Source organism: Lepisosteus platostomus, chromosome 4 (assembly GCF_059453375.1).
Source record: "Lepisosteus platostomus isolate fLepPlt1 chromosome 4, fLepPlt1.hap1, whole genome shotgun sequence".
NCBI lineage: Eukaryota > Metazoa > Chordata > Actinopteri > Semionotiformes > Lepisosteidae > Lepisosteus > Lepisosteus platostomus.
The window spans coordinates 38,296,053-38,320,606 of record NC_142614.1 but is presented as its reverse complement, the minus strand read 5'-3'; the positions used below and the strand labels follow the sequence as shown (position 1 = coordinate 38,320,606).

The 24,554-nt window shown below is 37.1% G+C and overlaps 1 protein-coding gene across 4 annotated transcripts in view; it reads left to right on the top strand.

Moving 5' to 3' along the window:
* Positions 1–9,720, top strand: part of cnot6l (CCR4-NOT transcription complex, subunit 6-like) — an 81,087-nt gene extending 71,367 nt beyond the window's left edge. For 3 of the 4 annotated variants that reach the window (XM_088629465.1, XM_088629469.1, XM_088629466.1), the window contains 4 exons: positions 2,153–2,301; positions 2,677–2,901; positions 3,289–3,491; positions 7,482–9,720. In XM_088629465.1, the coding sequence (XP_088485591.1) occupies positions 2,153–2,301; positions 2,677–2,901; positions 3,289–3,491; positions 7,482–7,691 (787 nt within the window). In that variant the 3' untranslated portion in view covers positions 7,692–9,720. Of the gene's footprint in view, positions 1–2,152; positions 2,302–2,676; positions 2,902–3,288; positions 3,492–4,823; positions 6,181–7,481 lie in introns of those variants that run through there. The other variant, XM_088629468.1, reaches the window with a different exon arrangement.
* Positions 9,721–24,554: the final 14,834 nt, after the last annotated feature.

Sequence of the window (24,554 nt, the reverse complement as noted above, 5' to 3'; positions counted from 1 at the left end):
TATAGATGTAACCATAGATATAAATATAAATATAAATGTATTGCACAGGTCCCTGGCATATATTGCACAAAAGTGGTTGTAAACGGGAAAAAGAAAAAGAAAAAGAAAGAGAACAGATGTAGCAGTAGATGTGTATATGCGTTTAGTCCAGAAACAGGTCACTGTCGCTGTTGCCTCTGCCCAGACGCATGGTGGATGCGTTGTACAGTCTTATGGCAGACGGCAAGAATGACCTCCTGTAGCGCTCCCTGTCGCACCGTGGATGAATCAGTCTATTGCTGAACGTGCTCTTCATTCCTGCAAGCCTCTCATAGAGGGGATGGGAGAAGTTGTCCATGATGGCCTCTAGTTTGAACATCATTCTCCTCTCAGCCACTACCTCCAAGGGGTCCAGGTCAGACCCAATGACAGAGCTCGCTCTCCTGATGAGCTTGTTCAGCCTTTTGGAATCTACTGCTCTAATCCCAGAGCCCCAGCACACCACTGCGTAGAAAATGGCACTCGCTACCACCAACTGATAAAACATGTGTAGCATCTTACTACACACATTGAAGGACCTGAGCCTCCTCAAGAAGTAAAGTCGGCTCTGTCCGTTCTTATAGATGGCCTCGATGTTCTTAGACCATTCCAGTCTATCGTCGATGTGCACTCCCAGGTACTTGTACGAGTCCACCATCTCCACGCCACTCCCATGGATGTAGACAGGAGTAGGTTTGACCTTTTTCCTCCTGAAATCTACCACCAGTTCCTTTGTCTTTGTAACATTCAGTTCCAAGTGGTACATGCAGCAGTACTGTCATATAATAAAGTTTATTATAGGAATATAAACAAGATGAAGTCATGTTATTAAGTCAATCTAGATACAATGGGCTAGTGTCAATAGTGTCGATGAACAGTTCAGGAAGACAGCATAAAACAGGCAGGTACAGGAGATGATGGACAGAGGTAGAGGAAAAGGGAGAGGTACAAGAAGAGGAAGGCAAGTGCTTCTTATTATCTGGAAAGACCAGATTGGAGCTAAGTATTTGAACTTCGTTAAGAGAGCTTACTATTCTGCTGTTGTTAGGAACTTTAATTTCCTGTGTGAACAATCCCTTGGTTTTAAAATGGTCTCTCCTTTGTTAGTGGGGAGAGGAGTTGCCATTTATTCCATTTTGTGTATTGTATGTTTATGTACTGAGTTGTTTAGTGTGAGTATTGTCAATGTCAACAAATATTTGTTTATCCCAGTGTGCCTGAATTATTATACTCTTACCCCCCAAGCTGTTTCATAGAACAAAGAGCTCACGTGCCTCTAATTATAAAGACAACTCAGGTATATTCATGGCAAAAAAAAGTTGGGGGTTATGACTATTTATGTATTTATTAATCTGCTTGGTAATTTTCTAATAGTTCTCTATTTTCATAACCCCCCTAATTCTAGCAATGTGTAAAGTACAGAAAATGCACTATAGTAAGAAAATAACTCTAATACAAGGTATATAAGATAAGTTATAATATCAGAACAGTCATCTAATTTATTTGTTTGCACATGCAGTAGCTTGTTTTACAGGTGGGAAAACAATGTTTTGTTTTACGTTTACATTTTACATTTCTATTTAACATCCTATCAGAAAATCCCAGCACTATTTCTGAAATAATTATAGGAAAAATACTAGTCTGAAAATGCTTGTTTTGTAAGGCATTCCTTATTTTCTCCATAAGGTATTAAATGCAATTCACAGAGTCTTCAAGGTACCGAACCCTCGCAAATAAAGGGGATTTACTGTATAAATAATTAAATATTTTAAGAACTATTAGTGTAAACTATTACCGGAAGACATATTTGAGGATCACTAATGATGCATAGACAATTTAAGCTTATAAACCATAGTTTGATTTGATTTTTAACAGTGGACATTGTACCCTCCAGTAGAAGTGCATACATGACGTGGTACAAAAGAAAAACAGCATTGATATTTTTATTTTTGTTTTAAGACCTTAAAATATATTTTATAAGCCACATATTATGTTATTATGAACTTAATTACCATCCTATCTTGTCATCAGCAAAATTTCTACAAATAATTATTTTGGATTATTTTCATCCTAGAAAAAGATTTTTGTACTTTGTTTCATGTCAGAGCACAAGTTGATAAATTTTGTTTTTCAGATTTATACTTGTGCAGAAACACACAGTAGAGTTCAATCAGGTAGCCATGGCAAACTCAGAAGGCTCTGAAGTAATGTTGAATCGAGTTATGACGAAAGACAATGTTGGTGTTGCTGTATTGCTGGAGGTGAAGGAAATCTTTGTAGGAGGTAGGATTTTTTTTCTTTCATTTAAGACGGTAATACTGATTTAACATGGTATGAAAACTACTATGGTAGCTTTGATGAGTCAGAAGAATGTAAGTTAATGGGACAGGGTTTGGCTAGGTGTATTTTTAGAGCTTTTTTTAAATTTTTGAAATTGTATTAACATTTCTGTTTTTTATCGTGAGGCAGTCAGTTAAAATGTCAAACTTTTGAACATTTCCATTTCCATTTATTAGTTTAATAGTTATATTTAGATTTCCCCAAATGAGATACATAAAAGTTGATGGAGTAAATGTTAAAGATAATACATTTTAAAGTTTTGTTCATTTTTTGAGTCATTTAATTATTTGATTTTCTTGCACTGATTTTTGGAAATAGGTATGAAACCTTTTCCTGAGAAACAGCTCCTTCTAGTGGCTAATGCGCACATGCACTGGGACCCTGAGTACTCTGATGTGAAGTTGATTCAGACAATGATGTTCATCTCTGAACTGAAGAACATTGTGAAGAAGGCCTCCAATTCTGCAAAGTCAGACTCTGCTTGTGACCCTGGATCCATCCCAATAGTCCTCTGTGCAGATCTCAATTCACTGCCAGATTCAGGTATGTTAGGCAAAGAAGAAGTTAAAACGTCAGGACAAACATATTGATTCCGAAGTTTGAGTAACTTGACAGTAGCAGTACAGTCCTCCCACAATAAACTGCTCAATTTAACTACATGGTTGAGCAAAAAATGATTTAATGGTTACAACAATGAATTTCACAGAGCTCAGGCATTGAATGAAATGTCTTGGCTGTCTTAGAACCCTTTTAAATTAAGAGAAAACTTTTTAATACTGTCGTTGTATTCTAATTTCATAAATATCTAGTTGTAATTTTTTTTACATTCATTATTGCTGAAAGACTATAGTTTTATAGTGTTTTACTAATGTTTTGATAGTAGAATTAAGAAACAGCCAAATTTGTGCTTTTTTTCTTTTTTTCCTTAAGGTGTTGTTGAATATTTGAGCAATGGTGGAGTAGCCGAAAATCACAAGGATTTCAAGGAGCTAAGATACAATGAATGTCTAATGAACTTCAGTTGCAATGGAAAAAATGGGAACTCAGATGGGTGTTTCACACACAACTTCCAGCTCAAGAGCGCTTATGAAAGTAATTTGATGCCTTATACCAATTATACTTATGTGTTCAAGGTAAGATTTGGTATCTTTCGTTACATGCAGATTCAATGGGGGAAAACCCATCAAAATTGTTTTATAAAGCTGTCTTTTCCTTTTCTGTTAACCAGTTTATGTTTATTGTAATGATGGGCCATGTGACATTTATGCTATTTAACATTTATGTGTTGACATAGATCCCTTAAAGTAATTTTAGAATAAGAAGAAGCTTCGTATTAATGCCAGTAATAGCGTAATTAAAAATGTTTTTCACACATAACATTTCCCTCCTTATAACACTATGCCCACCACTGTTTTACTTTTTTTACTTTTTTACTTGTACATCTACAAGGAACTCTGAGCTAGGTTATTGCAATATTCTTGATGTGGCTTCTGGAGTAAGTGCACTGCAGTATTTTTCCACATCAGCTCAAAGTTACAGTATGTGCCAACATTGATAAATATTGATGTCCATAAATGGTACTGCTCTTAAGATTTCTAACATCTGAAGTTCCATATTAAATTCTAGTAAAGGCAAGACAATGCCAAATGTGAATTACATATGTAAATGTAAATTTACGTAATTATTTATTTCTGTAGTAAGTTATTTTATTTGTGTATAATGTAATAAAAAATTAGATTAAGTAAAGATCTTGATCTTTCACATGGATCTCTTGTGCATTTGTTCCAAAACTTGCTTTAACATGATGATTTTGTTTAAATAAATGCTAATCTTTAGAAATAAGCATTTCTAAATAATTTGTAGTAATAATTTATAAGTAATAAATTAATAGTAATAATTTGTAAACATGTGTTCTGAAATGCTTATTTGCATTGTATGCTCCAATGCAAAGACATTAAAGAAATACCACAAATGTAAACACAGAGCAGCAATAACAACAACAAAGTTAAATGCAAAATACAGCTAAAATAACTGAAAAACAACTCAGCACAAGCAGTTTGAGACAAAAAAAACTTCAGTGTGAGTCAGGTGTAGAGATAGAGTTCAATAATTTGACAGCTTGTGGGAATAAATTGTCTTTGCATCTGGAGGTACATGCCTTATGCTCCTATAACGCTTACCAAAGGGCAGGGAAGATAAAAGTGAGTAACCAGGATGATTGTTATCCTTAGCAAGACTTCCATCCTTCCTGAGAGAGTGAATAGTAAAAATGTCCACAACAGAAGCCACTGTACTCCAATAATGGACTGTGCTGGCCTGATGAACTCCTCACAAACCTCACTGTAATACCACCCGTGAGCACACTCTCAATAGCGCACCTGTAAAATGTAGTAAGGATAGTTGAAGATAGACCAACTTTTTCAAATGTCTAAGGAACTAAGGGAGCTGTTCTGCCTTCTTTGTAGCTCCAGTTTCATGCTGGGACCACACTATCTCACTAGTAATAAAGGTACCCAGGAGCTTGAAGCTGCTAACCATCTCTACAGCCACCCCATTGATGTGAATGTGTGCCCTGATTTCTAAAATTGATAATCAGCTCTTTGGTTTTGCTGACGTTGAGGGAGAGATTATTGTCAAAGCACCAGTCCATCAGGTTCCTGACTTCATCAATGAATAGCATTCTGACATATGTGTATTTATCATCCAAATGAGCCATGGCAGTGTGTAGAGCCAGGGAAATAGCATCTTCATTGGACCTGTTACGTAGGTATGTGTTAACGTGCCTCATAACTAGCCTTTTCAAAGCATTTCATTATGGTAGATGTGAGCATTATCGGTCTGCAATTGTTAAAAAAGGTTGCAGTACTTTTACTTGTGCGATCGTGGTCCTGTTAAAACACATGGGAGCGGAAAATTGTAAACGTTTAAGATGAAAAATATCTGTAAAAGCCATGACCAATTGATCTGCACAGGACTCAAGGACCCGTTCAGAAAAGCTGTCAGGCTGGTCGCCTTCCATATGTTCACTCTTCTGAAAATTGGCCTGATTTCAGCCTCTGTGACAGACACTGCCATATCATCAGTGGCTGGGAACACTGGCGCCGGTGGTTCCATGATTCCCCTCTCAAACCGAACATAATAGGCATTCAGCTCATCCTTTAAAGAGAAATACTGATTTAACACTAGATATAACACTGCTTATTTTAGCTTTACAATTTGTTATAGACTGAATACCCCGCCACATGTGGCACACTTTGAAAGAGGCAGCTTGTATTTCTAGTTTATTTCGATTTTGCCTTTTAGCATTCTTGATGGCTCTCTGCAGGTCATACCTTGCCATCTTATAAAGGTCCAGATTACCTGATTTAAAAGACTTTGATCGTGCCCACAGCTTACCCTGCGGTCCATGTGGGTCCTAATGCGCATATACTGTAAACAGGCCCCGTCCTTCGGATGAGAGGTCCTGACTCTCTCTGGTCATCCCAGGGCATTTCTCAAAAAGAGTTGGGATGTAACCCCGGCGTCCTGGCCAAATTTCCCATTGGATCTTCCAATCATGGCCTCCTAATAATACCCATTATCTCATCCCCACTGATAGCTGATGTGTGGTGAGCGTTCTGGCGCACTATGGCTGCCATCGCATCATCCAGGTGGAATGCTGCACATTTGTGGTGGTGGTGGAGGGGAGTCCCCATTACCTGTAAAGCGCTTTGAGTGGAATGTCCAGAAAAAGCGCTATATAAGTGTAGCAATTATTATTATGTTGTTGCTGTCTGTTGTTTAGAGTGTATGTTCATTTTTAATAAATATTTGTTTAACCAAGTGTGCCTGAATTATTTGTTCATCTCTTTGTTTATTATTTGTTCATATAAGAATATGTGTGCGTGGTAAAAAAAATGGCGAAAAAATGGTACAGCCAAACACTGCTGCGACTTTTGTAGTTACTCTAGTCCAATAGAAGCAGGCAGCCACTTACTGTACTTTTTAGACCAGTCTTCCTACAGTCTGCCCTACACTCTACGTTTGGGCTGGTCTCTGGCATGTGCCCTTACCAGTCTGGCTCCTGGTACACTCCTGGTCGACCACCCATAAGAAGTGTACTACTGCTACTGATATTATAACTGACAATAAATATTATTGACACTAAATATTATCGAGTTCAGTAGTGCCATATACTCGTCTAGTTGTAGAACAAAATTTTTTTTTTGATAACTTGCTTCACTCATTAAGATCATCAACACACTTCACTTTTCTAGCCTTATTCCCAAGCATGGTGCCCAACCATGTGTGTCATTAATTCCTCACTTATTGAGGCCAACACAAGAGCCTTTGTGTTCTCATCTTGGCGAGCTCAATATTTTATTTACTTTCTTGCTGGCTAGATTATAACATTTCAATATTTTCCATTACTGTTTGAAATTGTTCATTTCAACATTCCATGTCTTAATCATCTATTCATTTTATAGTTTAGCATTTAATATATATTTCACTATAAACAAGTCAATACTGAAGTAATCTGAATAGGGACAGTCAGTTTGGTGCAATACTGTAATATGAGTGAATGTAAATAAGGGACATTTTTTTCATTACAAGAAGTTTTTTTTATTGGTATGATCAAAATTAATCTAGGTAGAATTTAAATGGAGCTGGAAATGCATATTGACATAAAAAATCCAATAAAAACCACCACATAACTAAGGTGATAAAAAATACAATTTAATTTATCATTACCATTTCCTTCAAAGTATTCTCTCCTGAGAGACCGTTTAGAAACTATATATAATTATCCATTTAAAAATCTTTGTAGGTCTTTTTAATACTTGGCCTCTTCAGGTTAATTTCCATTTTTCTTTCTTTAAACATAATCATCCAGGTGTTTGCCCAGTCTTCTGTCTACAGTACATCTTTTACAGCTTCTACAGTGATTGTTCCTCCTATATTCCTGGTACACCTCCACTAATAACATCACCTTAGGTTAAGCAATCAGCCAAAAGATTTTGATTTAAAAAAAAATCATATTTTCCATTAGATTTCAGGCATCATAATGGTTTAACCAACTGTAGTACCATAGTTCATGTATATTCCTGAAGTTACCTTAACACTCTCTCCATATGTATTCTTAGGGTGTGATTGACTACATTTTCTACTCCAGCACACACATGAGTGTGCTTGGACTGTTGGGACCCCTGGACCCTCAGTGGCTCATAGACAACATCATCACAGGCTGTCCTCACCCCCACATCCCCTCAGACCACTTCACACTGCTGACCCAGCTCGAGCTCCATCCACGCCTGCCATCTGTCAATGGCCTGCATCTGCCCATCCAGAGGTAGTGGAGCCTAACCGGGAAGACTGGAGCCTCTCCCTACAGATATGTACAGATGTAAAGTCAAAATGCAGAATTAACAGCAAGAGTGAAGTATTGCCTTCAAACTGATTTTTGGTAGTCGAACTCCTTTTTAATATTTGAACTTGCATTGTATTTTCTTCTTCAAGCTTGTTACCAAATTAGGAATGGGATCCTTTTTTTAAAAATCCTAAAACATGCTTGCGTTGAATAACTAATGTCAATACTTTAATTTACAGTAAAGGGAATAATATTTATATATATTTGCCCTAGTTATTGGTGCTTTTTATTGACAATAACATGGGCACGTTTCCATGAAATCCACATTTAGAATATTATTTCGAGAAAAAAGGACTTGGAACTTGTATGAATTCCTCTGTATTACTACTCTAGATAAAAAAACAAATGATTTACCAGTATGCTTGGAAAAACAATAACTATTAAGATCCCAACCCTACTTGCTAAGAAAAAATGCATTTTCTTATTGCTTTCAGTGTCTATTTCTATATGCTATGCAATTTTTACGTTATTTTTACTTACTAGTAGTGTGAGAATAAAGCAGACCATTTTCACTACTGCAGTCTTGTGAGGTGAAATTGTAGCAGTTTAATGAAAAAGAAAAATTGTCAAATAGGTTTCCAGCAAAGTAGTTCTTCTCTCCAATTTTTGTCTTTCCCAAGTGAAGTTAAATCAATATTCAGCTTTAAAGGGCACTTTATCAACAATGAAATAAACACTGTTATGTCTTATCTTTGGTACATTTTTAATGAAGAGGCTTACTACACCTTGAACACATTTAAATAGGTTTAAATTCTATACACCACAGTAATCAAAATAGTTGCCATGGCATCTAAAGTGTACTTGATAATTATTCAGGTAACTAGAAATGTTCGCAATCTTTCTTTTTGAAGGTTCACTTAATATCCAGCATTAGTATGATAAAGAAGAAAATGTTACTATACACTTTATCATTGTTCACAAATAATGGATATTTTAGTACAGTTGATATGTATATTAAAAATGTTGTCAGCTTGGATGTGAACACATTATTAGAATCTATTAATGTGGACAATAGAACATGCTTTGCTTTTGTATGTGATTTGTTACCGAGGTTGTAGAAATATAGGATCTAATGAATAAATGAGCCAGTTATTCAGATTTTACAACCAATGTAATTTTCTTTTTAAATGGTCTCAACTGTGTTATGGCTGGGAGATTTACTGGGTGGTAGGTAGGTGGAGACGATCAAAGGGTTTAGTGTTTTTATCCTCGTTAATTAACTCCTCGGTAAATAAAGATGTTCACTCCAGGTTAATGAGATAGATTCCCATTCAATCTGGGGCATCTAGATTTATGGAAAGAGAGCCTGTGTCCTAAATAAAGAAGAATATGATGTAGAGCTAACATCTCCCGATAAATTCGGATGCTCCTAAGTGAATGGAGTGGATATCTTCCTCTTCTAAAAATGCATCACTAACCTGGAAAGAGCATCTTTAGCTTGACATTTCCTGCAATAACAGAATGGCAAGTTCTCTTGAACAAGGTTCAGATACTTAGCTAATATCAGGTCTCCAAGATTGATGCGAACAAGGTCCCCTTGCTTGATACACCTCTCTTCTTCTTTTGTCTTCCTTTTCTGTCTGTTTTTCTCTCTCTGCTTCTGCCAACCTGTCTTGTCATTGCTTTGAAGACACAAATGTTAACCCCCCCAACCATAACAGCTAGAAAGTTTCAGTTGGGGGATTGTTTTTGTTTTGAATTTCAGCTTCTACAGCAATACAGTTTAGCCAAAAATATTTTCTTACACTTTTGGGGTTACTTTTGCTTTGTGATAATCTTGGCATCAAACCAATGTTTTTAATCTGTTCAGATTTTTTCTTTCTAATTTTGATTTTACGAATAAAACGTCTTTGTTATAGAAGGTATCATAGAGTCTGTATTTTAAGAAGATAACGTAGGATAATTGACAATTGAAATAAAAATAAAACTCATTGGACATTTGTGTCCACATTGGGCGTTTGTGTGTTGAAAGTCATCTTTATTTCATATACATATGGAAGTCTTGCTTTTGGAACAAGACTTAAAAACCAATGATTACAGTGCTCCTTTACATAGTGAAACAAACAATACAAGATACACTCCCACATGACTCTCTGTTTGCCTTATGGCTATATATGATCATTCTAAAAAGCTGACCAGTACATATATATTCTTTACTACTGGGTTGTGTGACAAGCAGCCCCTTCTGCTGAATAGACCATTTGTTCCAGGAGAGGTCACTCAGTCATTTCCCTGAGAACTATGTCAGCTGTGCATAAAGACATCATGTGGCTATGTTATCTTTTGAGACCAGATATCCTGAGACAGATTTAGTAAAATATAAGTAAAAAGATACATAGTTAACAAAATATAATACAAACTTTTAGTAAGAACTTTTAGTTAATTCCCTCACCTTCAATGTCACTTCTAACAAATAGAGCTTGTGATTTCACGTAAAACTTATTAAACCTGCATTGTGGTCATATGTTCTGCCTATAATTCACTCCATGTATTTTTGTAGACTGTGGAACTTGAACTTTACCCATAATGATTGTATATGAACCACAGAGACAGTGTTTTTTTCTTTTTTATAATTCATTATTGCTACAGAAAATCTATGGGGAATGTGTTGTACTCATTTTAAGATTTACTTTCTTTTGCCATTTTTAATATAATTGTTAGTGTAAGAGGTTGTTTATTTGGATTTTCCCCACTACATATTGCACTCTGTGTCTTATAACAAGTCACATGGTGCATTTCTCATAAGAAATAGTTGTCCTCCTAAACAAATTAAAACAAATAAACAAATTACAAGTTTTTAATTTCATGCACAGAACAAGATATGGATTTTGTTTGGGTTTGTACTGTAAAACAAACATATAATATGGATCATGAAAATTTGTTCAGGAAATTCCAAATGGCTGAACCAATAAAGGCACTCACTTGAAGAGCACATTGGGGTCATTGATCCCACAGTGCCACACAAAAGACTGAGCAGTAATGGAAGGATAGGAATTAATTGACAGAGGTCTGTCAACTTTTCCATCAGACAGTGGTTCCTGTCACACTGTGCAATGCCCTTGCTGACTTGCAGTGACAAAAGTACATAGAAAGCTGCTTTTCCTGTTTGAGCTCAATGTCCTGCAGATCCTGTAAATGCCAAATGCAGGAGGATGTATACATTTCTGTTCCATGTAATAATAATAATAATAATAATAATAATAATAATAATAATAATTGCTTAGACTAACATAGCGCTTTTCTGGACACTCCACTCAAAGCGCTTTACAGGTAATGGGGACTCCCCTCCACCACCACCAATGTGCAGCATCCACCATGTAGGACAGTGTCTTGCCAAAGAGTTGGCGAAGTAGGCAAAACAATTAGGAAGATATATAATAAAATAATTTGCAATTACAAAGAAAGATGTACATATGTGCAGTGATTTGTACATTTATTTGCCTTTACAACTGACATATCATATCATATCATTTGTTTTTCCTTATTTAAAATTGGACAATCAGGCTAGATGAAATTATAAAAAAAACATAGATACTGCAGGCTAAACTTAAATAAATTGTACACAACAAACATTCTGATCTGGAATCATGCAAGTACATGAGAATGTATAGCAGTTGCTTTAGATATCGCATATGTTTCACATACTGACAATCCACTGAAGCTAAGCTGATGGAGCCTGGCCAGTACCTGGATTGGAAAACGAAGGTTTTGCTGGAAGAGCTGTTAGTGGGGCCAGTATGGGATGCTAACCCTGCGGTCTGTGTGGGTACTAATGCCCCATTGTTGTGACAGGGACACTATAACATAAAACGGTGTCGTCCTTCAGATGAGATAAAACCGTGGTCCTGGCTCTCTGTGGTGATTAAGAAGCCCCAGGGCTTTTCTCGAAAAGAATAGGGGTGTTTCCCCAGCATCCTGGTCAAATTTCCCATTGGTCTTTACCAGTCATGGCACAAATACCAATCATTTGTACTGTTAAATTAACATACATTTTGGATGATATTCTTTCACTTTTATATGTGCCTATTTTTTAAATATCTAGAAGCAGCACTGCCTAAAATAGTGATGGGAAAACTGGTTTTACTGGAGGATAGGTTTTATGGGTATTTGTAAGGTGACACCTGCTTAAAATCATGTAACAATTCCTGCTTTCTTCCATTTAGCTTATGTTTTTTTCAATTAACCACAGTTACTGGGAGCTCAGGGCAGAGCTGCAAGGGCTATGAGAATCAGTGTTTGTGCACCACAGACCCACAATATACGAAATTGCAAAGACAGAACTCCCAAAATGTTCGATGGGCAGTGTTATTTTAATATGTTAATCCTTGTTAACAGCTGTTAGATTTTATTTAAGAAAAAAGTTATGTAATTTTTATTTGTTGTTTTTTTTTCAAGCATTGTCTGGAAACTTTTTACATTAAGGTAAGGTAGTAGCACCATCTGCCTTGAAACCAGCTACCTATCTTATTTGTGGTTGTACTTTAAACAATGTGAATTTTTATTCATTTTGTTTTGTCTTCAATGTTTTGGTTCCACTATGTTGCAGATTACATGGCAATTTTTTAAATAAACTATTTTAAAATCTACTGAGCAAAAGTACAAGTGAAAGTTGCAGTCCTATTTTTAGTAGATTAATTGTATTTTTCTATCATTCAGCTATGACCGTAATTGGCTTTACATAGTTTTTTGATAATGCATGCTCATAATATGCTGATTTTCCATATTTTATCAAACACAAATGTGTCAGAAAATATAAGCACATCAGATGTTGCTAAATATAGATTCAGCCATTCAAAATTCTTGGTAAAGCCCCGTACTGCGCGAAATTATCTGCAGTTTAGCACATTATAGCGCAGTACGTGATTGGTTGACCAAAATGACCAACAGGCGGCACCTGTGGTGCACTGGTTGTTAGTGAAACGTTTCCTTCATTTCATCACTTTACTCTGCATGTTTAAATCTGCTTAATATTTAATATAATATGGAATTTTACAACTAAAGGGAAATTTTAATAGCTGAGCAAAAAAAGAAGAGGAGCATAACGTCTCTGAACATCATTAACAATATTAATTTAAGAATATAAACCTATTATGTAAACTGTATATGGCTGGTATTGGTAGTTTAAATAAAAAAATACACACCAGTATTCCACTTTCTTCATAAGCATCAAAGTCTTTCATTTGGTTACATACTGTGGTAATTTTGAAAAAGGTTTTTACTTGCTCCTTCTAACTATATTAAGTTTATATGCTTCATAAAAAGTTATAATGTTTTATCCTTTTCTATGAGTACTTGTGCTCGTTATCGCAGTAATAAACCTAATACTTTTTAGAATCCGCTAAATAGGGAATATATATGGAATCACTTATCTAGAAATTAATAACAATATTAATTTAAGGATCTAATATGTCTTTATATAGCTGGTAGTATGAAGTAGTTCAGGTGGGTAGCTACATTAGCATGTGTACACTGCAAAGGAACAAGTAATAGGTTTATTCCATGCTGAAATGAGAAGAAAGAAAACAACGTTTTGGCCGTGGAGTCTTCTTCAGGTGTGAGAAAGGGCAGTATGCAAAGGTAATGTAGCATAGGAGAATAAAAGCAGGGAGAGAGGAGGGGCGGGAGGTGGGATCAGGGGACAGACAGAGTGGCCAGTCAGATAGTGTGAATTCAGGATAGGTGAAGAGTGGTGTGAAATGAAACCAACAAAGAATAGAGAGAATTTAGAAGAAAATAAGTCTGTCATTGAGAGAAAGGGAAAGGTGTAATCCTAGCAGCAGGATCATTTCAGTTTCTGTAGTCTTTCAGACGTAGGAGCTAGGAAAATCATCTTTGAGAACACAGACGGAAAGATTAGTGTGATCATGGCCATTAGAGGTGAAATGAGAAACAATAGGCTTGGAGAAATCTTTAATCTTCACAGCCCTAAACATGTTATCTGAAACGGTCTCCGGGTCTCCTTCCTGTTTCCCCAATGTAGATGCCTGGGCATTTACTACAAGAGATACAGTAAATAATGTTGCTGGAGGTACAAGATGTCATCTAAGTGATCCAGAATTGTCCCAAGGGGCCTTGAATGAGTGTGGTTTAGATATGTACTTGCAAGTGATACAGCGAGCTCTGTTGCAAGGGAAAGTGCCTGGTGTGGATGTTTTTTCAAGGGCGGTCAAGGGAGCTGTGAACAAGAAGGTTATGCAGATTAGGCGGTCGGCGATATGAGATGATGGGGCGGTCAGAAAAGAAGGCTACAATGGAGGGATCATCCTGTAGGATGGAAAAGTTGTCGTTAATAGTCCTGGGGATAGAAAGTGTGTTGGGGTGGTAGGGAAGCACCAAAGGAATGCAGTTGTTACAGTGGGAGTTCCTGCTCGAGTTGATGGTCCGAGGGGTGTTTTTGGCTCTGGCAAGGGCCCTGTCAATAACACTGTTAGGGTATCTTCTGTTGATGAAAAAAAAAGTACATTTTGAGGGCTTGGTTCTGGAAATCAGTCGCTGCTGCCCAAGTCATTGCTGTTTAACATAAGGCAACCAGCAATCAAATGTCCTGTTTTTTTTAACACTCATTTTTCCATACTGTAGTTTTAGAATTTGAATAAAGACGTGCCACAAGCAAACAACGCAATGTTGTATAGTTTTAAAGCCACTACAGTACAGCTTATGGGAAATACATTTATTTATACTGTATCAAAATTCTTTTTACTTCTTAATTATACATTTTAAACACTTTAATTTTTAAAAAATATAAATAAAATCATGTTTTCTACAGGTGTTAAGGAGATTAGCAGGTAACTGACATAATAGAGCACTGTCCACTAACCGTAAAGACTGTTCTACAGCCTCTTTTAAAAACATTAGTTTGATTGGGGATGGTTTCAGTCTGACTTCGAGATCAGGTAAATTAATGTTTTTAAAAGATGTAGAACAAATGCAACAAATTATTACATTGCAAATTGTAATATTATTGATTACTAATAGTTTATGCTTACACCTGACTTTTTTATTTATATGTAAATAAAATATTGAAGTAAGTGTGACATTCAGAAAAAAACAATTTAGAATAGTCTGTGGCGTTTGTATACTGTAGATAAAACTTTTCCTAATGTTTTTAACATTTAAAAGAATTTGTTCAAATATATGTTGAATCTGACTATCAAAAAATAAGTAAAATACAAACTTATAAAGTAAAAAAATATAATTTGATATTAAGACAGGATACACTTTTTTCTGTGTCTCTTCCTACTCTCTCTCACCTGCTTTGATTCAGACGCAGAATGCTTAAAAATGGGAGGGAATTTTTCATGCCAGCCAGCGCATTATCATCTCGTGCCAGAGGGAAGGGAAAAAAGTGGTAGTTCTTGTCATTTATTTAAGTATAACTTTTATGGAAACAAGATCTACTACCTGGTTCAATTAAAAAAATGCAACTTATTTTGAATTAATCGAACCCCAGATGTGAATTCATAAAGCCAAATTTACACACTATTCCTACATAACACCTGACCATCTATTATGAGGTTTTCAGTGCTTTGTTTGTGTATATTCCAATCACAGCGGGGGCAGGGTGTGTGGGGAAACATTTAGGCTACAATTGAATTGAGGATCTGTATTCTTCACACCTGAAACTGTTTTCTCTGAAAGTGTTTTCTTCCCTATTCAGCTGATCTTTTGCAGCCTGTTCATGCTTACACAGTTCCCCACGTGAATTCTCATTCTTGACTGAGAAAGCTTTAGAGAACTTTACAACCATTTTTATTTTCAATAAATTGTAAATATGATGTTTACATTGGTGTTTTTATTAATTTTTCACTTAAGCGTATGGAGGAGTGTCAGCTGTCAAGGACATCTCCCAATCCAGCCGTTGCAAAGGGTTCAACTGTAGCAGCCACAAATAAATAAAAAATAATTTTTTTTTTCTGCTGATGGTGAATGTAACAAATTTTCATGTTTCACATCCTAGAGAAATAATCAAGACAGTTGTCCAATCAAAGGTTTGATGTTTTTTTCTATTTTGAAACCATGATCTTGACATGCAGGTGTGAAGTAGAGTTAACACTGTCGCATTAACATTGGAATGTTCTTACAAGTGTAAAAAGAGGCGATACACAACGTGTCTCCTCTATAACTCAGTTTCAGTTTACAGAGAAAACAAAACTGACCAATAATACTCTTCCTGTGTCTAATTTCCAGGAAGTAACTCTGTTACAAAAGGGAACAGCAGCCCTTGACTATGGTTAAACAGTACATTATAATGTCGGGTGGAGTTTCAGCATTCACTTTTCTGTAATCTGTATAGAACCATGATGTCTCATCAATGTTTGGTACCAATAAACAGGGGGGGCTTCACAGATTTCCTTCTTTGAACTCAACTGCGCTCCAGTAAACAATGTACAGTTCATCACCTTCTGCAATCCTTCTAGTTTAGCAGGATTTGCACGATAAGCACATTGTTAAATGGGGGATGACACTACCCAAGTCTATATCACTGTACGACACAGGTTTGAGTCTGAGTGTCTGTTAATAAAACAGAGCGCTTTCCAATACCTATAAGTACTGCATGATTTCTTTATCTGTTTCAGCTAAATGAGGGGAATTAAATCGCTCAGAATCTCGGAGTGCCAATTGTAAAAATAACCCTTCTTCCCTCCTTTGTTTAACTTAAAGAATTTTGCGAAGGAATGCTTATTCACAAAACCATCACTTAATTTATCCAGATACACAAATTCATGCCAGAGCCAACAACAAGCTATAATAGTGGACTATTTTATGTATTCACTATATAAGAAACAAACCAAAATAATACTCTGAATGTGCTTTAAATCATTGGGTGCAGTGCTTTGTGCATTACCACTACAAGGACAATAAAAGTTTTTTAAAAAGAAACAAATGTCAAAATGTTTCCAAAACGTCCATTTGTGATACTTTAGCTGCTTAGTTACATGATTCCATATTAATATAACTATCAAGTGATGTTAAATCACTACACCATTTTTTTAACAATAACAGCAAGTGGTGTTTTTCTTAGAAAAGGAAAAAACGTTATAACTTTTTATGAATTAGAGAGTATAAGCACATGTTAGAACAAGCACATTAAACCCAGAACCCACTGTAATTTACCAAGTTAAAGACTTTGATGCATAAAATATTTATGATGAAGGTGGAAAGTTGCGTACTTTTGCCCAACTGAGCAATCTTGCTTTTATGAAATATACAGACTTTTTAATGTTTAATGTTTAATGATTAACATGCTGTAATACACAGTTTAAAATTATTAAAAGTCTAAAGAGTATACAACTTAAATTCTTAATTGGAAAAAGATCATCCCTCAACAGTGACCGGGATTCGAAACTGGGCATTTTCTGACAACAGCTCAAGTGCTATATATGAGACGTTAAGCTTTATTAGCTCCATCTTTTAACGCAGCGTACTCTGCACTTTTTGAATGGCTGGATCTGTACAGTATCTAAGAGAGGTAATTGCATGATCAACTTCAACAAAATGAGTATACACTGTATAGCTTATGACACCTTATGAAACTATAGTGTTCAATTATTTTAATAGTTTCAATTTCCTTTTGGTTTTAACATTGATACTTTTCCATGTGGATAAGAGATGTATAAATATCTACCAAGTATATTGTGTGAAATAGATCCTTTTTAGATCACCTTTAGATTACCTGTGTGAGGATGTCTGAAGGAGTAATTTTACTGTGCTATTACATTGAGCATGAGATTCACATTAATACCCACCATCAGGCAAGAACGTCAGAAGTGCTTGGGTGAGAAATACAAATCTGCCTTAACCAAATAATTATTTACATTTTGTCTACATTGACTGTCTGTTTTTCTACTGCACCTTATTGGTGACTTTAATTATTTGATCACATTTGAAACAGTAAACATTTAGACTTTCTGCATGTACCACCAATTAAAAAAGGAAATCTTACATATAGTTTAATATTTCTATAAGGATTTCTAAATTCATAGTAATAATAAGAATAAGAGTAATAATAATAATAATAATAATTTAATAATAATACATTCTATATAGTCATGCCAAGGAACAGGTTAAAGGTTTATTCCATGCTGGAAAGTGAAGAATATAGTCATTTCCATCCAGAGATCACCAACAGTTTATAGATTGTTTGGTACATTTTATGACAGTCTAGTAATGCACTGTATTGTGAAAAACATTGAAGTACAGACTTGCAGATCCTTGTTGCTCAATGGTGTGCACATACAGTGCCTTGCGAAAGTATTCGGCCCCCTTGAACTTTTCAACCTTTTGCCACATTTCAGGCTTCAAACATAAAGATATAAATTTTTTATTTTATGTGAAGAATCACCAACAAGTGGGACACAATTGTGAAGTGGAACGAAATCTATTGGATTTTTGAAACTTTTTGAACTAATAAAAAAATGAAAAGTGGGGCGTGCAAAATTATTCGGCCCCCTTGCGTTAATACTTTGTAGAGCCACCTTTTGCTGCGATTACAGCTGCAAGTCGCTTGGGGTATGTCTCTATCAGTTTTGCACATCGAGAGACTGAAATTCTTGCCCATTCTTCCTTGCAAAACAGCTCGAGCTCAGTGAGGTTGGATGGAGAGCGTTTGTGAACAGCAGTTTTCAGCTCTTTCCACAGATTCTCGATTGGATTCAGGTCTGGACTTTGACTTGGCCATTCAAACACCTGGATATGTTTATTTGTGAACCATTCCTTTGTAGATTTTGCTGTATGTTTGGGATCATTGTCTTGTTGGAAGATAAATCTCCGTCCCAGTTTCAGGTCTTTTGCAGACTCCAACAGGTTTTCATCCAGAATGGTCCTGTATTTGGCTGCATCCATCTTCCCCTCAATTTTAACCATCTTCCCTGTCCCTGCTGAAGAAAAGCAGGCCCAAACCATGATGCTGCCACCACCATGTTTGACAGTGGGGATGGTGTGTTGAGGGTGATGAGCTGTGTTGCTTTTACGCCAAACATATCGTTTTGCATTGTGGCCAAAAAGTTCGATTTTGGTTTCATCTGACTAGAGCACCTTCTTCCACATGTTTGGGGTGTCTCCCAGGTGGCTTGTGGCAAACTTTAGACGAGACTTTTTATGGATATCTTTGAGAAATGGCTTTCTTCTTGCCACTCTTCCATAAAGGCCAGATTTGTGCAGTGTAAGACTGATTGTTGTCCTATGGACAGACTCTCCCACCTCAGCTGTAGTTCTCTGCAGTTCATCCAGAGTGATCATGGGCCTCTTGGCTGCATCTCTGATCAGTCTTCTCCTTGTCTGAGCTGAAAGTTTAGAGGGACGGCCAGGTCTTGGTAGATTTGCAGTGGTCTGATACTCCTTCCATTTCAAGATGATCGCTTGCACAGTGCTCCTTGGGATGTTTGAAGCTTGGGAAATCTTTTTGTATCCAAATCCGGCTTTAAACTTCTCCACAACAGTATTACGGACCTGCCTGGTGTGTTCCTTGGTCTTCATGATGCTCTCTGCGCTTTCAACAGAACCTTGAGACTATCACAGAGCAGGTGCATTTATACAGAGACTTGATTACACACAGGTGGATTCTATTTATCACCATCAGTCATTTAGGACAACATTGGATCATTCAGAGATCCTCGCTGAACTTCTGGAGTGAGTTTGCTGCACTGAAAGTAAAGGGGCCGAATAATTTTGCACGCCCCACTTTTCATTTTTTTATTAGTTAAAAAAGTTTCAAAAATCCAATAGATTTCGTTCCACTTCACAATTGTGTCCCACTTGTTGGTGATTCTTCACATAAAATAAAAAATTTATATCTTTATGTTTGAAGCCTGAAATGTGGCAAAAGGTTGAAAAGTTCAAGGGGGCCGAATACTTCCGCAAGGCATGTGAAAAGGGGTGGGTCCTAATGCCCCAGTATAGTGAGGGGGACACTATACTGTAAAAGGCGCCGTCCTTCGGATGAGACATAAAACTGAGGTCCTGACTCTCTGTGGTCATTAAAAATCCCAGGGCGCTTCTCGAAAAGAGTAGGGGTGTAACTCCAGTGCCCTGGCCAAATTTCCAATTGGCCCTTACTAATCATGGCCTCCTAATCATGGCCTCTATGAATTGGCTACATTACTCTGCTCTCCTCCCCCACTGATAGCTGATGTGTGGTGAGCGTTCTGGCGCACTATGGCTGCCGTCGCATCATCCAGGTGGATGCTGCACATTGGTGGTGGTGGAGGGGAGTCCCCATTACCTGTAAAGCGCTTTGAGTGGAGTGTCCAGAAAAGCGCTATATAAGTGTAAGCAATTATTATTACTTACTGCATCTCTTGTAGTAAATGCCCAGCCATCTACATTGGAGAAACAGGAAGGAGACTCAGAGACCGCTTCAGAGAACACATCAGGGCTGTGAAGATTAAAGATCTCTCCAAGCCCATTGTTTCTCATTTCACCTCTGACAGCCACGACCACTCTAATCTCTCCGTCTGTGTTCTCAAAGACGGTTTTCCGAACTCATACATCAGAAAGACCACCGAAACTAAAATCATTCTGCAGCTAGGATCACACCTTCGCCCTTCTCTTAACGACAGACTACTGTTCTTTTAAATGTTCTCCATTCATTGGAAGTTTCATTTCACACCTCTCTGCACCCATTCTGACTTCACACCTCTTGATTGGCCTCTCTTTCTGTCCCCTGCTCCCGCCTCTCACTCCTCCTCCCTCCCAACCTTTGTTCTCCCGCTACTTTACCTTTGTCTACTGCCCTGTCTCTCTCACACCTGAAGAAGGCTCCAAGGCCGAAACATTGTGTTCTCTTTCTTCTTTTTTTCAGCATGGAATAAACCTATTACTTGTTCCTTTGCAGCCTATGCATGCTGACGCAGCTACCCACCTGAATTAATAAATAAAGAAATCAGAAAAACTTGTGCTGATATTTAATCCATGTTTATGCTTCTTTAAGTGTGAGTTAACAAATTCTCTGTTCTTTGTTCTGGATACAGCCCTTAAATGTTGTTTTTGTTACTTCAGTCATCAATATTACTGTTTTGTGATATCATTTCGGTGGTGGTAGCAGCTGAGAGCTGCCAGTAAGAATCTGGACAGGCTCAGAGTTGGGGTGTTGAAGTAAAAACAGTTAATAAGAAAATATTTGGTCTGTAGTTTCCTAAAAATTGATTAAGTATACATTTTTATTCCCGTAGAATTGTTTGAATCTACCTAGTCCTACCGTACTAAAATATGTGCCTTTCACAGAGAGAGAATATATCTACAAGAAAACACTGTAATAGATTGAGCTGACATAAACATGTTTTAGGCTTGGACTAGTGCATCATGAAACATTTGTTGCTTAAGGCATGCATTTTTACCAGCGGTATGGAAGTGTATAACACTTACTTCCACTTTATTGAGAATACTCATTTTAATACACCAGGGCTCCATTTTGCTATCATTCATCTGTACACTGACACAATAAATTCACATACAGATGCAGCCATTCAAAGCGTGCGGTAGAAACCTGTACTGCGGGCAACTCACAGAGCGTCATAATGCGTCAAACCGCGGTATGTGATTGGATGGCCAAAATGAACGACAGGGGCACTCGTGGTGTATTGGTCGGTCGTGGAAAGATTTAATCATTTAATGTCTTTACTGTGCACGTTTTAATACGCACGTGTGTCATTTTTCTTTAAATTACCAAGACCAACCATATACAGTACAGTTTACATACAGTGTTATGTTAATGTTCCTAAATTAATATATTTTATGAGCATGAGAAAGGCATGGTGAATAGGAGATTCCCAAGACTTACTTTGTATGATTGGAAACAAATTCGTAATCGGATCAACGAAATGCTGTGGTGTTATTAATCATTATTAATACTATTAGTAAAGACTTTGATGCATAAGATATTCTGCTGTAGTGTGCTCTCACGAGGCACCAGTTCTGTAGGTTTGGGCATTTACTGGGACAATTATTAATTGTGGCAGTAAATCACGAAATTGATTCTTTTAATGGCCTTAGAATCCAACCATGCGATATAACTCAAACAACGCACACACACGGGTACTAATACAAGAGGATACATTTATTAATACATAGAATATGCATGTAAACCTAACAGATCTTATTGTGAGGGTTATCAGAATACAAAAGATATATATTCATTCAGTTACGAAGTGCTACACATATCAAGAGGACATACGTTCGGTATATCATTCATTTAGACCGTTTTGTTAATGAACTTGGTTATAACTTCTACATTAGATACTCAAAACAAGTACATAACTCTTAGGAATTAAATTGATATCAACTGGTTGGGATAACAATTGAATTCTCGAGCTGTAGTGCAGTGAAGTTGAATACTCATCCAATCTTTAGGGATTCAGATCTCCTGCGGGCACAAAGAAACAGTTGCAGGCTTGTTGCTGTCCAATCCGCGCTCTCTGGCTTGATGCCAGGCTGTGCTGTGCGGCTTGCGACGGTGCGCTGCTGATGCTCTCTGAAGACCGGCTAGTCAGTTCTGGTTTCACTAGCAGAGTTTGTGCACAGGAGAAAAGTGACAGCGGGTCCAAGCAGGTCACACTCTTTAGGCAGGAAGAAGACCGGTTCGTTCCTAATGTAGCGCTAGTTCTGAATACTTAGATTTAGCTGTCTACAGTTCCGACCGTAGTTCACTTGTTGATCAGGTGAGCGTTAGCGGTGGGTTCACAAGGCTTGCTGCTGGAGCTAACCTCGGGTGGATAATTTGGTTACACGCTTGCAACCTCAGTTCTCGACTCTTAGAACAAAAGTTAAGTCCTGCACTTGGACACACTGGCCGTTACATGATTGTCCGATCTGAGTCTGAGGATGTCCAGGAGGGCTCAGTCAAGAATGTCCAGGAGGTGCTCTCTAGCTCGGTGCTGCATGTTTTACCTGGAGGAACCACGGTCGTTCATTGGTTGAAAGTTTCATGGGCATCCGAGACCCATGTGGAGTTAACCTGCCCTACCTGTTCCTGATTGGCTGATGATGAGTAACAATGCACTCTGACCTTAGAGTTGTAAACAACTTGGGATGAGACTTTCCTTGGAATCTCCCAGACAGTGAGGCACCAGAGATGACCATTTATTAGGGTTGCTGGAGAATCTCAGCTTTGGGAGTTGTTCCTTAAAGGTAAATAAATTACCTTTTATTTCTTGTTTACATTTTCTAATTTTTTGCATTTCATCCATGGGTGGTGGGCTGAGCAAGAGTGCCTTGTTTTCTTTACCTTCTTTACCAAATGGCTTTTCTACTTATGTCTTGTTGTGCAAATGTATATAAGAACATTGAGTAGCATCTTATGACTTTAAACTATATAAATATAGAGATGCAGCCATTCAAAATGCACGGTACAGACACGTACCGCGGGTAATTGGCTACGTCCTCGTGCATCGTGACAAAATACCACGGTACGTGATTGGTTGACCGACAGGGGCACTCGTGGTGCGTTGGTTTGTTTAGAAAGATTTAAATGTCTTTATTGTGCCCGTTTTAGTATTGAATATTTATATGTACAGTAATTTTACCACTGAAGGGAAATCTTAGTAGCTGAGCATAAAAAGAATAGGACCATACTGTAACGTGTGTGAAGGCCATAAACGATATTAATTTTGGAACATAAACATACAGTATATGGCTGGTCTCAGTACTTTAAAGAAAAAATACACACCAGTATTCCTTTTCTCCCTAAACATTTTAAGCATCGAAGTCGTTAACTAACATGTGAAATAGCGTGTAAAAAAGTGGTAGTTTTAAGCTTTTCTGCTATTATAATATGGAATCGCGTATCTAAAGAAATTAATAACAAATAATTATATTCGTGTACTGTGACAGGGTTGTTTCACCTCTGCTGATGTGACTTCCCCAGTAGCCTGCTGGTCTACGTGCCTGACTAATAATTAATAGATAATTTTGGGAAAGTTGAGGAATACACTGATAACAAGAACTCTTCCTAATGGGGTTAGGCATACTTTTGATGAAGATGATGAAGTTAACAGACTGTATGTTTACATAGATACTGAAATGAGGATTGTATTTTAGATTTTGTGTAGTTGCTAGCATTGAACTGTGTGTTGGATGCACATGAATTGAAGGAATGGGGCCATTTCATAGTGGGTTTCTAACAGTGTGTATAGTTCCATCCACACAGTGCCTTTACTTCCTTCCATTTTCTAATCTCTTTATCCAGTACAGAGGATTTGGAGCCTATCCCAGTAAGCAACGGACACAAGGCAGAATACACCCTGGACATAGCACCAGTCCATCACAGGACAGACAGACACAAACACACACACACCAGGGCAAGTTTTCCCATAAACCAATTAACCAACCAGTATGTTTTGGAGTGCGAGAGGGAGTCATATCACATATATGGAGAAAAACCATGTAACCCAGAGAGAACATGCAAACCCCACCCACACAGGATGGCAAGAATTGAACCTAGGACCCCAGTGCTGCAAGATCGCAATGCTAACCACCTCGCCACCATTTCAAATGGATGGATATTTTAGTTATCTTTCTAGTTCACAGGTTTGCATGCATAATTTAATTTTGAAAGCCACTGAGACATCAGGTACTACTGTTGTATTTATGAAAAAGAAACAAAACAAAAAGCATACCAACAACTGTACCATCCTTCTCCTTGGTTAATACATTTTATTATTTATAAACAGTTAACATTGTTAGCAAAATATGAATTATATTTTACCCTATTTTCTTTAGTTTTGTATTAAACTTCTTATATGATAGTCAGATTGAATGTATATTTGAATAATGAAAATATATTTTTACAAGATGC